Raw genomic sequence first — 15,265 nt, 5'->3', positions numbered from 1 at the left:
CAGTAAATGTTCACTAAATGAATTGATCTGAATAAGCATTGGAACCGTGATGAGCCCAGACTGAGGTTTTAAAGGAAGGACCTTACCTGGCTCGAGTGCTTGCCAGGACAAACAGGGACATCATCTCTCTCTCATCCTTCATAAATGCCTGGAAGTTGAGCATCGTGCATCATTATCCCGGTACTACAGATGAGGAGACTGAGGGTCAGAGTGGTCAAGTAAATGGTTGACTGTTCTTATATTGAGGCTCAGGATGGTCTTACCCCCAAGCCAGGGCTGTCTCTGGGGGACATGAGTTTTCTGTTTCTTGAAGTGAAGATGCCGGAAACCAGGTGCTGAGGTTAGGCCACAGAGACCAAATTCACACGATTTTATGTCAGGGTTGCAGCCTGGATGTGGGACCCTGGATCTCCCCGGGGGGCTGCCTCCTGAGTGTATGTCTGCTCGCTCACCCTGTGGGTGGGCACAGGTGAGAAGTGTCAGGCAGAGCAAGGTGGCTCCATCTCGTGCCATTCTGGCTTTGTGGAGTCAGCGAGTCAGTTCACCACTGAGAGTCTCGCTTCCTCGTGGGGAAACTGGTCACAGCAATGTCTGCCTGGTCTCACGAGGTCCTTGCTGGTCCTGGAGGTGTCGCTCTGGGGGAGGAGCTTGGCTGTGGACCAAAGGCTCAGAGTCTCCCCTCCCTTGCCCTGTGGCGATGGCCAAGCCATTGCTTCTCTCCCCTAGGACTAGTCCAGTTCCCTCAACTACACATTGTGAGAGAGGAACTTAATTATGATCTCCACGGCTGCCCCAGCTCTGGAGTTCTGTTTCCAGGTAATGAGCATTAGCCCAGACACTCTCAATTACGATCATTTTTCCTCCTCCGTGGGAAGAACAGGGAGATGGTTCGGGAAGCCTCTAGAGGTCTGATGACAGCTGTAACTCTATTTGGGGATTATGCCGAGGCATGTATAGATTCATCAAAGCTGCCTTCTTATTAAAACTGGAGAAAAGATCAATCTTGCTGCCAGGGAAATCCAATCTGCCCTTCACCTCCGTGCTCCTCACCCTTCCTTGGTGCCTTTGCTCTAGGCCTGAGCGCCCTTGTCTTGTTTGACTATCGAAACAGCATTTTTAGCACCTTTATGCCGTAGGCCTGACTCTCAGGAGGGATGTGCTCTCAGATCTCTGCTAATCCCCCAGTTCTCAAATACTGCCAAGGCCCGTCGTGTGCCACCTACCAGACGGTGAAATGTAAGTGTGAATGGAAATCCCTCGCCCCTCACCCCTCTTCAGCACCTGAAGGAGAGGCAGGGAGGGGCAGGGGGAGCCAGGGATCCCTGGGAGCTGCCGGCCCTCACTGGATGCCCTTCTCCAAGCCTCCCAGGACCCAGATTGCGATGTCGGCTCTGGAAAAATGGCAAATCCCTACACTGGGTCACTCTTGAATGACTCAAGCCACAAATGTTAAACCTGCTGCTGCCGAGGGTCCCTGTACTTAAGTTTCTGAGCTTCAGGATTTGCTGTGCGTCATTCTGATTCTAATAGGACCTGAGAGGGGGAGTTGGTCAAGGGCCAGAGGGCACAGCACTGATGCAGGTCAGCCATGGTATCAGGCCTTCTTGTTTTGGGGAGATATTACCCCGGGATGAGAAGCTTCTGTATAGCTGGGATGTGAGAAGAGTGTGTAAAGCTTGGGCAGGCCAACCTCCCTATGAACGCTTTCACCTGCCTGGGGGCCTCTGGCCTCCTCAGGGTGTCTAGGGTCTGCACACGTGGTGGTGGGGCAAGGGGTAGGGGTGTCTGTGTTCTCAGGGCCACCTCCTTCCTATAGCACATCCCAGGCTTGCCCGATGCCTGCGTGGCTGGAAGGCAACCCGTCCTCCTAGCGAGACCCTCGCTAACCTCGGAGGAAAACTCAGCACTGGGTTTGAGCAGAGTCTTACTTTCCGCATTTTTCACCCCCTGGGAAGTGCTGGGAGGACGCCAACCTGCCAGGCCACCATGCAGCTAAGGGCATCCTCTCCCAGCCCAGCCGCAGTGGCTGCCCAGGTCCCTTTGTCATGGTGCAGGAGCAAAATGGGAATTGGGGAACCGGCACTGCAAGCCTCAAAAGGATGCACCACTTAATGGCACTCAGGTCAACATCCCTTGGGCAGTTTGGGGTGCGAGCTGTGCATTGAAGGTGCTTTTCTGCCACCCACCAGCTCGGTCCAGTAGCTTTCTTGCTGGTGTGTTTTCACCACCCGAGGATAGGGGACTGTCTTCACTGTGGCTTTGGTGAGGGGCCCATTCCCCAGCTGAGATCCCCCTCCTTGACCGAATCTACCTATGTTAGCACTCACCCGGGCTGGGCTTGTAGGTGACATGTGGACCTCAGAGGACTAGCTTGTCCTCGTAGGAAGTGGCTGAAGCTGCTGACCCAGCTTCTCCATCTACACTGTGGGCCGAGGCCCCTGGCATCCTGCACATATGGCAGAGCTGCCAGGTGCGACTGAACCTCTGCGGCTGAGATTATCAAACCGGCTGTGAGTGACAGGCAGGTGCTGAGAGCACCAGAGACTTTCTAATAAGATGGCAGCAGGCAGCGGTTGTTGATTTACTGGGCAGGACCTTCACCAAAAGAGCCACAATGTGGTCATCTGTAATCAGAGCTTTCCTTTTCACATCTCCTGACACAACGATGAACAGAGTGGGCTCAGTGACACAGCCGCTGAACTATAACACTGGAGGATAATTTTGCAAATTATTATTTTTAATATAATCAGCTTTTTCCTTAGGCAATAAAAGAAAAAGTTAAATGGCTCACAAACTAATAAAGGTTTATCTTCCGAAGCATCAAATTCTGTTTACTCATGAAACACACACACCTCCTCTGCGTACCTGCCGGGAGGAAAATTAGCATTTATTTTCCCTGATAAACAAAAATGGTGGAATATTTGTTGACATTTTTTGGTGCTAAGCCCTTCCTTACGTTTAAAATGATATAGAAGAATGCGAGAAATTTGGAAGAGCCTTCCCTGACTCTGGGTTTAATTTTAACATGGGAAAGCAGCTTACTGTATGCAGTAGGGTGTTATTTGTTGTCTGGGTGCCTAGATGCTAACGACATGCATGGAAAACAAACTCCCCATTAGGCCCGGGAGCCAAGAGAGTGAAGACAGGAAAATGCTTTCATCACTCTCCACAACTCCCCCCGTGTTCCCACAAGGGGGAAGATGTTACGTAACCCTAGCTGATGAGAAAGTGAGATTCCCCTGGCTAGATCCTTTGATTCCTTTTGGTGGCAAAAGAAGTTGAAGCTTTGACACTCTCTTTATTTGTCTCAGTGATGGGAGACTTTAATTGCACTTAAAATAATTCGTATGATTTTCAAGTGCTCTATGGAGTGATTCAGCATTTTTCTTTTCCTGGTTTCCAGGTATGGAGATATGAGGAGACAGATTGGCTTTGAAATCAGAGACATGTGGTACAACCTTGGTGAGTAGCTGGGATTTTGGGGTGTCGTGAATGTCTTGAATCCCAGGTGGGTCATGACATTGGCCCTGTTTGTCAGTGTTGGGGTATCTTAATAATCTGAATGGCTTCCGTCCAGTGGATAGCAATTGCTGTTCTTTGTGGTAACTGTTTTCAGTGATTAAGAGATAGAAGACCAAAGGAGAGGAAAGAAAATCTATTGGTGGAACGAAAAGATGGATCAATAGAGCTCCTTTTTGTGTCGGTGAGCATGTTGCTTAGAACTCCATTGCCTCCTGGCATTCCAACATTCCCTTGGTTCCCTCGGTTTCTCATGCATCAAACCATGCAGCTCAACCTAAGGTGACATTTGCCATCACTTTTGTACTCAGTTTCACAGAATCTACCTTCTAAAGGGTTAATTTGTCTACTCAAAACTGGATCTTGTACTTAAGTACACTGCCACCAGGTGGTGGCAGCCTAGCGTGCTCCTGTGATGAAGGCAATAAAGGATATGTGTGTTTATGATGTGAAACTAATACAACTTTATTCATAACTAGATCAATAAAATTTTTCCACCTACTTTCATCATTAACAATAACAAGGAATTCTCTATTAAAGTTTTAACCAACATGACATGTAATTCTCTTAGATAGGCCCCGTAAAGAAATAAGTGACTAATACTGATATGGTATCTTCTCACCATCGTTCTCGTGCCCGCTATGAATCTGGCCTCTCTCCTCGGTGAGACCTGGCTCTCTCCGGCCCCAGCCTCAGCCCGCAGGCCGTGGAGGATGGTCTTGCCCAGGTCCTGAGCGAGGAGGGCTTCAGTTGTGTTTCCTGCCTCAGGATTGCTGGGCTTTTGCTTCCTTCCCTCAAATTGGCACCAGAAGCCAACAGTGCCCTGTTCTAGGGCTTCCACTCTCCCCGCTGCCGCAGACAATCTTTTCTCTACTAGAAGGAAGCAGGAGTCTGTCCACTTCACTCTGTTTATCCCACTGCATCTGAGTTTCGCCGGGTCCACCAGGGCCGCCACGCTGCAGCTGCCTCCCAAGATGCTTGCTTCTTGGGTAGCTGCCAGCTCCTCATAGCGACTGGGAAGCGTGGCTGGGAAGATGTGGAAGGGAACAGTGTGAAAAAACTAAATGTGGGTTGTGATGAAGGCATGCAACTGGACTTCCCCGCCCTCCTGAACTCCCTGGGAGGAGGCAGGAGCAGGGTGTCGAGGGCCACCCCTGTCACTGTGGTCAGCAAGGTCATGGCAACCTCTTTTCAGCCCGAGCCAGATTTCCCCGGAGGGACCTGTGGTTCCTCATCCTTCCTGAGTTCCCCAGTGTAAGCAGACATGTGAGGGAAGAGCCTGTCTCATCTCAAGGGAACATTCTGAGAATTCCCAAACATTTGTCTTTCTGCTTATGTGAAGGATGGAGTCTTTTTCAGATGGGTCTTTACCCAGAAAAGTAAACGCAAAAGACCTTGGAAGAAAAACCTGTAAGATGCTCTATGGATAACACTGACAAGAAGGAAACTAAGAACTTCCATTGAACATGGGCCCAGGTAGGCTCTCAGGAAACCTCCCGCAAGAGCCCCCAGTGGGGCTGAAGAGCGGGTCAGAGTGGCTCTGCTGCCTGTACCCTTGCCGTGCAAAGGGAACCATCGCATCCTGTCTGGCTATTGGTGCCGGAGGCAGCTGAGGACCCCGTACGAAAATGCTGGTGCCAGGTCTTTGCACGTAACTTTGCTGCAGCAGCAGCTTATATGTCCAGAAGCCAAATACTGGCTCTGGGCTGTCAGAGGGCCTGGTGATCTCTGCAACGTGGAACCCACCAGGCACCGTCCTGTCCTTGGCCTTCCTGCCATCCCTGCAGAGACAGTAGGAGCCTGTCCTCTCAAGTCAGGAAAGATGACAATCAATGATCAGTCGCACTTTGGAGTTTCCATCCAGCCCCGCCCCTGCCTGCCTGTGTGGCCTCAGGCACATGGCTTGGTCTTTCTGGGCTGTAAGACAAAGAGGTTGGACTGAATTTTTCAAGAACCTTCCCATCCTAAATCTCAATAATTCTATGACATATATATATGATGATATCAGTAATAAAATGGTAAGGCTTTTAGAACAGGGAGAGAACCATTCATGATTCATTCTAATTGATCTGTGTTCTTTCTTAAAATCATTCTCTGGCAGATTCATTTGTCATTTGCTCTGCCAGGCCAGATGGCAGGACCCACTCCAGGCAGGGACTGTGCTATCCCCGTGAGAGAGAGGCAGGAGTGGATCGAAGGGACCTTCTGAGAGGTGGCATGAGGGAGGCTGCTGTTTTCTGCTGGAGGCTGGGGGTCCAGGGCTTTTCTAGGCACCAGCACCCACGAAGGGAGGGACAGGAGCTCCACCTTCTGTGGCCAGGCTCCCAGGGTGGACCTGAGACCTCTCTTCTGGACACGGGCTCTCTCTGAGGTCATCTTTTACCCTGGCCCTTCGTGAAAGAGTGGCACCACCTTTTTCTGAGTCGTTGCACTTCAACTTGGGGTTGTTTATTTCCCCCAAGAGGACAGTTTCACATGGGCTCCCAAATGAAGGTACTTCATGCTCAGTGGCTCACTAATATTTTCCCATTATTTATGATAACTAGAGACGCCCACCCTAGCAGAGGTTCCTATGGGTCATTACACGTGGAAGTGCTTCTTTCTCCCTGTAAAGAGCCACTGCTGCCACACAGTTCACCCTGGCCCCTTAGAGGGTCCCCCACCTGCTCTCTGCTGTCCCTCAACCATGGGGTCCCTGCCTGGTACAGAGGGAATCTCCAAAACTCAGCAGGAGCCACAGCAGGCCAGAGGTTACCTGCCTGGTGGGTTTTCCTGTTTTGGGTTTTGTTTTCTTTAAGTATTTTTAGTGTCACGCCTGGAGTCCCTGAGACTGACCACCACTGAAAGTGGCTCCATGTCATTTTGTGCCATCTGCCGTGACAGCAAAGATGGAAGGAAAGACGGGCCCCAGGGCAGGGCACGTTTCTCTGTGGTGCCCCTCCCAGCCCTCAGGAAGGTCCAGCCTTCTCAGGACACACACTTCTGTCTCCCTCTGATTTTTAAAGCCTTTTCAGAACAGTCGGTTCTCTTGACATTATCTGTCATTATGCTCCAAATAGGCCAAGTCAAGCGACAAGAGACTTATGATTTGTAACATAAAGGATGCAGTTAAGAGAGCACATTTCCCTGTTCCTTCCTGTCAGTTGCTGATTTGTATGTGGTGATTAATGCATAAGATGTGTGTTTTGCAGCTTTTTAGCAGGGAACGTCCACTCTGGCCTTGGAAGTGTCCAAGAGGTTGAAAGTAAACCATGACCATAGCCAATTAAGGGCAGGAACTTGGAAACAGCAAGAAATAACAATCACCAGGATTGGGTTCTTCCTTTGTAAAATAATTATTTTTAAAAGTTAAAGAGATAACAATAAAAGCATCAGGCTTCCTCCAGATGGCTCCATGGGGTCACCTCAGGCACCTGGCTCCTTCTCCTCTCAGGTGTTTGGGAGTGTCATTGCCAAAGCCACCACCCTTGAAATTTACGACAGCACATCTCGACTTCCCAGGATGTACACAGCCTATTTTCTATACAGGTTTTTTATTTTTATTTTTTTAAATGGGCTTGGGTTTGGAAACAGACTGGCAGGCTGATAGAGCTGGCTCTGCCAAGAAAATAAAAATAGAAATCATATATATATATCATCTTACAGTTATCACCTGTCACTCAATCAGGACTTCAGCCAAATGCCCCACAAAACCGCTTCTTCCTTAAGCCTTTCCAATGACACGTGCGACTCGCTGAGAGGAGCATCTCAGATCGCGCCTCCTTCATGCCCAGCTGCGAAACAAGGACCTGGGGTCTATTTTGCTCGATTTAATACCAGTGCGAACACGGCCCTGCCCCATGGGACAGAGGAGCATGATTCTTTCCCTCTCCAACCTGTCATATGTAGAGTCTGAAAGGGGAAATCAAAAGCAGGCTCTTTCTCAAAAGAAAAAGGGGGGAAATGTGCTTATTTACCCAGCTCTTGAGTTATTTATCAAAGCGTGTCTGGGAGGCAGCCTGCTGCAGCACCTCATCTCGCGCTGCCTTGATTTACATTTTGTTTATTAAACCCGCACCCTGTGCCCAATCCAGCTGCAGCAAATGTGCTCAGAGCATGATCTTTATCCACTGCGTTCGGTTTGGGATATTTTTCATGTGAGGATTCCCTTCATGGGTATTGTGGCGGGGGGCTGGGAAAATTGTGTGCTTTTCATTAAAAACCCATATACAATGGGGCCTAATCTGTTTGGCTGGTGGTGGAGTTTTTCGCTCTGCCTGCCCTTGTGTATTTAGAGATTTTGCTCGGAGGAGACTGTGTTTATGTCCCAGATTTCTAACACTGGTGATTGTAAAGAGATAATTTAAACACCCAGGGGGAGGCTGCTGACTGGGGAGGGTCTGGCTCCGGTAGAAAACAAGGGGCCGTTACCCAGGGGAAGCCCCTCCATGCTCTGCAGCTGGCATAAAGGCTCCAGGTGGGGTTAGAGCATTTTCTAGTGGCAACCACAAGACTTGTTAAGGTGGCCCGAGGTGAAATACTCACTTCATCCTCCGATGACTCTTCTTTTATCTCAAAAGGAGCAAGAAAAGTATAGCCTCTCTTTTTGGAAGTCTACACTGCTGGACTCACCTTGATCCTTATTGACTCCAGACCTGAGTTCATCATTAAATCTGAGCAAGATTTGCTCCAGGGGAAATTCATAATGCAAATGTAAAAAAAAAAAGAGAGAGAGAGAAACAGGTGAATGCCAGGGAACATCACCCGCCACGCCTTGCTCACCTCGGGGACTGTTGGTTTGTGAGGGTTAAACCCCCAGGGATGTCACTATCCATAGAACTCAGCACCAGCTCAGACCAATGGGTCTTCTGTACTCACAGGAAGGGTAATGATCAAAGGTGAAGAAACCTTCATTTGTGTACCTTATTTTTCCAATTCTTGCTTCTACAACCACTTGTTACTGCTTGATATGTTTCTCCTACATTGGAACAATAAAACCTGGTGGTGACAGGCAGAACTTTATGACACTGAGATTGTTGTTGATGAACAACACTCTGTCACCATCATCTCTTTTCTGAAACATTAGCTCTGACATTTTTTAGGCATAATACGAGGAAAGCGTCACCTGAGAGACTGGATATAATAGCATTTTCAAGAGAATGCTTTGCAGCAGTTACACACCTTTCAGAAACATTAAGCATTTGGGGAAGTGATGAGAATCACGCTGTGATAGCCTTAGTCAAAATATTAATTATTTAGTAAAAGTTAAAAATAAGATTTTAATTATATTCAGATTCCTAATTGGAGGTTACATTTTGTCCTCCCAATAAAAATTCATTTAGGCCAATTATGAGGATTCTATATTTTCTTAAGTACAGTTATTTATACTATCCACATTTGTTTAATGGTCTTGGAAATCTATATTAGCTGAGTTGTAAAGAAAACTAAATTCTTTACAATATCCATTGTGTTTCCTGAATGTGTAAAAATATTAGTAAGATTGATAACTATGGATAAATCGCTGGTGTTAATTTTAAAAAGTTGCAAATATTTCATTCAAGAATTTAATTTATTATGCATTCTTCTGCTATATGTCAGAAATGAAATGATGTTAGTTATAGTGGGTCAAAATGAAAATAAGTCAAGATTTCTGAAATTAAAGACAAGAGGGTAAGATTTTAAAAGTAGTCTTAAAAGACCACTTGACAGGCCCTGCCGCTAAATGTAATCATGTCACCTTAAATAAGGCTAAGGCCCCTTCAAAAGCGAGTTTTCCAGCAGCTTCCTTCTAGAGGCACAGCATCCAGGCAGTGAAAAGAACTTGGTGGTTGCTGCAGCTTCCTTGCTCTACGGTCTCGCAAACGTTCCTCCGCTCACTTCAAGCTCACCCATGTCACCCCCAGTCCTTCGGAACTTAGAAGCAGCCCACCCAAAGGGCATGGGAGCCACTGTGCCCTGTGGCAGCAAACCCCACAACTAGCAGGAGGGAGGGGCTGACCACTGAGTCAGGCCTATCTGCAGACTTCTCTGCTCAGTTGTTGGATTTTCCAATGGTCATTCTAAGTTAGCATCTGTCTACATCAAAGACAGAGGCCTGAAAAGGCAAGATAACCACGATTGCCAACAAAAGAAATTGAAATAGCAAAGGAAAAAAGTTTGGGTGCTTGGAAGAAGCCAGTCTCTACTTCTTGGGGGATTTATTTGAGAATTCTAATATCCTAGCCATGTTGGATAAAATGAAAGATCACTGACCTCCATGTCATTTACAATTACAGGAGACAAATCATGGCATGGTGTGGGTCCCTCGCATGTTGCTGTCAGAGGGGACGGGAGGGTCCAAGATCCTATGACAAGCAAACAGGGAAGGAATCAGTAAAATGAGGGTCACAGTTGAGGCTGTCGAATCTCAGGCCCAGGTTTAAATTCTGCTCCTCCAGTCCCCTGAACAGCTCCTTCGACAGCCTTGGAAACAACCTGGTTTCCTCATCTGTGGAATGAGCTAAGAAGGTACTCATCTCAGAAGGTTACCATGACAATTCAGTGAGATAATGCTTTCTACTAGGCTTGTCATGGAGTAAGTGCTCAGTAAACATTAGCTAGTATTATAATATTCATTGTTATTCACAATGACCATATTATTTGTTTAAAAAAAAAAAAAACTTTTGTAAAATATTTCCCTGAATAAAAATCCTATCTTGAACAAGATAGGTGAGATGAGATTGATAAAGTAGTTCTTTCAATAAGCGTTTTCCTATCAAACAGTAGCTGAAAAAAATAGAATCATTCCTATTTTTACAGTTTCATAGTGATGCCTGCACTTTGATTTGCTTTGATTATAGTGATTTGGAAAGTTACAGAAATCACTGTGCATTATTTACAGAGATACCAAATTGCAAACTCATCTTCGTAAGATCTTGTAGACAGAAAGGACCCAAGAGACCATCTGCTCTCCCTCATTTGTTGAATCCTGTTCTCCTCATTGTCCACAAAGTTAGATGCTGAGACACCCAACTCCCAGCCCCTGCCCCATCCAAAACTGAGTATCAGATGCCCCTGTCTTTAATCTATGTGATACAATTATCTACTTCAGAAAGGGGGTTTGTCTTCTAGGATAGACAAGTCATGATTGCAGGGCTTACATTGTATGGATCTTTGACTAGCTTCACTTATAACATGTGGGATACAAATGTTACAAGTGAAATGTTGTAACACCTTGAACAGGTTGAATGCTGGAAATGTTCAATTGCTGCTGAGAAACGGATGCACATTCCCAAGAGCTTCCTGCTGAAAGTCACAATGATCTGTGTTTTGTTTTGTACATTTTCGAATCCTTTTTTAAAATGTCTGAATAATGTATTTCTTTATTCCAAGGTCAACACAAGATAAAGTTCATTCCAGAAATGGTGGGCCCAATCTTAGAAATGACACTAATTCCTGAGACAGAACTGCGCAAAGCCACGATCCCCATCTTCTTTGATATGATGCAGTGTGAATTTCATTCGACCCGAAGCTTCCAAATGGTAAGGACAGAGATGTGCGGTAAGTGGCCTGGGGAAATGAAGGGGACACACCTGAAAACCTTGAAAGAAACTTTAGATAATTCTAGAGTTAAAAGTGCTGAACATGGAAAACATAATTCCCTACAGCTTAAGAGAGAAAAAACCTATGATTTTCCTTATTGAAGAAGCTTATCATTCTTTGCCCTCGATTTTAGGGAGAATTATTCTCAATTTTTAGCTTTTACTTACTTATTTTAATCTGGATATACTTACCCATTAAACCCTGGATAAAAGTCTCTTTCTCCCCCTCCTTGGTATGTGCACTTGTAGTGTTTGATTAAATGTTATTTATCTTATTCTCTCAGAATGGCTGCTTATTGCAGTTACATTATTTTGAAATCTGAAGTTTTTTTTTTTATTCTTTCACATGTGTGTTTCGGTTTTTTACCTGTGCAATGGAATTCATGAAAATTCCTCAAAGAAAGTGTATGTAAAGTGCTCAAAACATACTGTAGCAACATGAAGGATGAACTCTGAATAACTTATGCTTGAGAAGTAACAAAATTTCCTTCCCTGGATCCGTGAAAATAAGTATAGTGTTCGTGTATTTACAGGTTGGAACACACACCCACATATACACGTATACAGGTACATGCTCACACACGTACGTACTCACATTTCTCATTAGTGCACTAATGGTTTGGCCATGATGCTTTATAGGAGGAACAAGCCAATCCCAAATAGCAGGGAATCCTCTGAATTGAAAGCTACCTTTTAAAAAATGTTATAGCAATTCAAGGAAATGCATATACTGAGCTTTTTACATAGATTTTTGTGGAATTTTGAGACAATTTTTATACTAGAGAGAAATCAAAACTTCATCGATCAAGGTAGTATGATTTTAGTAGGATCTAATATTTAAAGGGCAGATTTTCCTTACATTTTACTTTATTATTGAAAAAAGTTTTGAATAATTTGTAGATTTTCATTGGTCAGTCTTTATATTGCATGAAGGCAATATTCATGAAAAACAATTTTGCTATTTCCTAGAACAGAAAAGAGAGATACAAAACAGAAACACCCTCCACACTGTGAATAAGAATTGAGTTTAGATGAAGTCTGAAGTCCGGTAGACTGTGATTCCCAGGCTTAGCAACGTACTACCTGGGTCTTGAACAAATCACTCAACATCTTTAAGTTTCTAAATCTAAGTAACATGGTATAAAATAGAATCTGCCAGGAAGGGGTGTTATGATAATGAAATAAAATCAGAACGATAAAGCCCTTAGCACAGTGTCTGACACCATAAAAAATGTCCCTTGATATTGCTCTTATTGCAAGGCTGGAAGCTCAGCCTCTTTCTGGGTCTTTGTGGGGCACAGGGACAGCCTGCAGGGTGAGTCCCCAGCATCTGAGGACCGCCAGGCCCAGCGCTGCATACCTGGGCATGGCCGTTCCTCTGGGGTTGGTCCCCGAAGCCTGGGAGGAGTGTGCATGAGCTGAGCAGGATCTGACTGTCGGAGGAGTTATTTCCCTTACACACTCACAACTGTGCTCCAAAACCCACTGCAAAGGATCCTAACACCTGGCTGGGATGTCATCATTTGTTTTTTGTACTTTGATCCGCTAGGCAGTTTATAAGGTGACTGGTGATTATTGTTTTGATATCATTCCAACAGTGGGCAGTAGAGAGGGCTGTATGTTATTTTATTATGACGTAATGTCAGTTGGGCAGGGTAGAGTGGTATTAGTACTCCTCCCTCTATACTTTCCTCCCTTCTTTCCTTCCTCCCTTTCTTTCTTTTCATGGGAGCAGAAGTTCTCCTTACATTTATTTTTTGTAATGTTAAAGAGAAGTCATTTAATAAAGAACAGCTGTTTTTGTTTCTCTGGTCCACGATCAGTCTTTGTACATAGATAATGTAATGTAAACATTATGTCTGGATTTTTAGTTATGTTCTTTTTGTTTGGCAATATATCAAAGATATTTGCCTTAATTACAACATAGTCACCATGATTTTAATGATGGCATAACATTTCATAAAATGAAGCTACTGTCATTTACATATCCATCCCCTGTAGCTGTGCATTTAGGTTGTTTGCAGATTTTCACTACTGTGAATGTGCAGTGAACACATTCATGCATACAGCTGGAATTTAGTTTGAAAGCTTTCCCAATATACCTTCTCAAAAATGCAATTACTGATTCAAAATACTTTTGTAACTTTTGACATTATTGCCGAATTGTTTGATGTTATTGCCATAAGATTCGACCCATCTCTGCTGGCACTAAATCCTGGGCCCAGTTTCACTGCCAACTCACTGGAATCGTGAGTTATCATTTAAAATGCTTTTTCCTAGGCAGAAAAGTCATCTGACTTTTTGAATTATATATAAATCAAGCCCAAAGAAGGATTTTGTGAAAAAATTGCTGTTAAAGAATCAGGCAAAGGGAGGAGGGGGAGTATTTTCATGTAGGTAAATGTCACCATTACAGAAAACTAAGATCAGAAGTCTTTAAAACATCATATTCGTCATTTGGGTTAAAATAAGGTCAAGAGCAGTTAGAGAGAGATGAGTAAGAGTTTGGTTTCTGAATTGTTCCCTTTCTTCCTCACATTCTTTTTGTCTCATTGCTGCCTAACTCTAGCTTTAAAATATCCTACAACAATCTTCTGAGGAAGTGCTTCATTTCCCCCAATTTACAGGGGCCCCAGGGCTGCTGGGAAATGCTCTGAAGTTAATGAGGCCACAGAAGTTTTGCCTCCGTTCCAAACACTGTCTTCCCCATTGAAGCCTTAAAATCTGTCCAATATTGGGAGACATCTTTCCAGAAAGCCAAACATTTTTTAAATAATACTGTGAGGTAGTTATGTACCTTTAATTCCATCTCATAAGCTACCAGCAATTTCACTAGCACAAAACATGCCTTGCCTGGAACCCACTCCCAGGCTGCGCGTGGTCAGCTGCTTGCATTTTTGGTTAATAGTTACTGGCTGTTTGTTCATTTGTGCTGTCATCTGCTTGGACCTCTCTAGACAAGGGATTGCAAAAACTGAAGGTTTTTTAAATGAAGGCAAAAAAACTAAAACTTGTAAAAGAATCTCTCTCCTATGTCTATCTTTTCCTATGAATTGGGAAAAGATCAGTATTCCCTTCTGTGGGGTTGGCCCCCCCACTAGGTGAAATGCCCCAAACCCACAGCATCGTCCCCCTTTCTACTGGTCTCCTTGTCACTTGGTTTTCTGGGTCACACCGGCCTGGCCTTTGCTTGCTCCCTTGGCCTCGGTGTCAGTCAGCTGTGACGACTGGTGAGTCCCTCCTCTGTCTCACCTACAGCACCCGTCCATTCCACCCGGTCGCTGCTGCGCGAGTCCTGGCCTCTCCTGGACCACAGCATTTGTCTCTTGACTTGCTCTTTCCGTCTTTTCTAACTTCTTTCTGCTCTAAGTACAACTCATCCTCTGCCGGCTGGTCTTCCCGAAGCACGCGGGATGGCCCCTATGCTCACAGGTGATGTGGGTGACTGTGTAGTGAGGGCACGTGTGCAGCAGGCCAGGGCACAGCCGCCCCGCCTGCCCTTCCATCCCAGAGCTTCTGGGGCATTGCGGGGGATGGTTGGCTGCTGTTTAATCCACCGCAAATCCAATTATCTCACTTTATTAGTCACATCAACAAGGGCTTAAATTGCCTCCACTTTTAAAGCAGATGTGCAGACCTAATGCAGTGAGGGGAAGACCTGAGGGTCTTTTGTTTTCACAAAACTTTAACATTATGAACGTATGATATAGCTTATTTTTTTAAAGTTGCTGTGTCTTTCAGAGCGGAGCTCTTAACATGCTACAATTCTGAAATATGAAATAATGCATTATGTCTGAGTTGTTTTATACTCTTACAACTGGAGTGGAGAGGGGACTTGCTGGACTCAGAAGGAAAACCCATCCTTTCACTGAAGATTAAACTGCCTCAAATTGTTACTGGAATTCCAAAAGCAGGTGTCTCAAATTGGCTTTTCTAAGTTGCCCAGAATTGTGGCTCTTGTGCTCGTCAGCCGCAGTGGAGGTCATTTCATTAGAATGTTCTTTCATATACATTTCCCGAAGAGTCTACTGCTCTCTTGTTTCTACTTTTGCAAAAAAAGAGCACAGATCTTCCATCAGAATGGGCATGTCCTTGCCCATGTCCTGCCTTTCCAGGGTCTGCGTGTTGATGGGCTCTCTTGGTGGTGGCCTGGAGTTACCCATTCACCTGCCATGACCTCCCTGTGG

The 15,265-nt window shown here is 45.2% G+C and overlaps 1 protein-coding gene across 1 annotated transcript in view; it reads left to right on the top strand.

Moving 5' to 3' along the window:
* Positions 1-15,265, top strand: part of DOCK1 (dedicator of cytokinesis 1) — a 484,728-nt gene that overhangs the window by 394,786 nt on the left and 74,677 nt on the right. Inside the window, exons 32-33 of the mRNA XM_012655364.1 lie at positions 3,404-3,462; positions 10,870-11,018. Of these exons, the coding sequence (XP_012510818.1) occupies positions 3,404-3,462; positions 10,870-11,018 (208 nt within the window). The remainder of the gene's footprint in view (positions 1-3,403; positions 3,463-10,869; positions 11,019-15,265) is intronic.

The sequence above is a fragment of the Propithecus coquereli genome, unplaced genomic scaffold (assembly GCF_000956105.1).
Source record: "Propithecus coquereli isolate 6110/MARCELLA unplaced genomic scaffold, Pcoq_1.0 Scaffold473, whole genome shotgun sequence".
In the NCBI taxonomy this organism is placed as follows: Eukaryota; Metazoa; Chordata; class Mammalia; order Primates; family Indriidae; genus Propithecus; species Propithecus coquereli.
The sequence above is the reverse complement of the archived record's forward strand: the minus strand, read 5'-3'. Positions and strand labels throughout refer to the sequence as shown.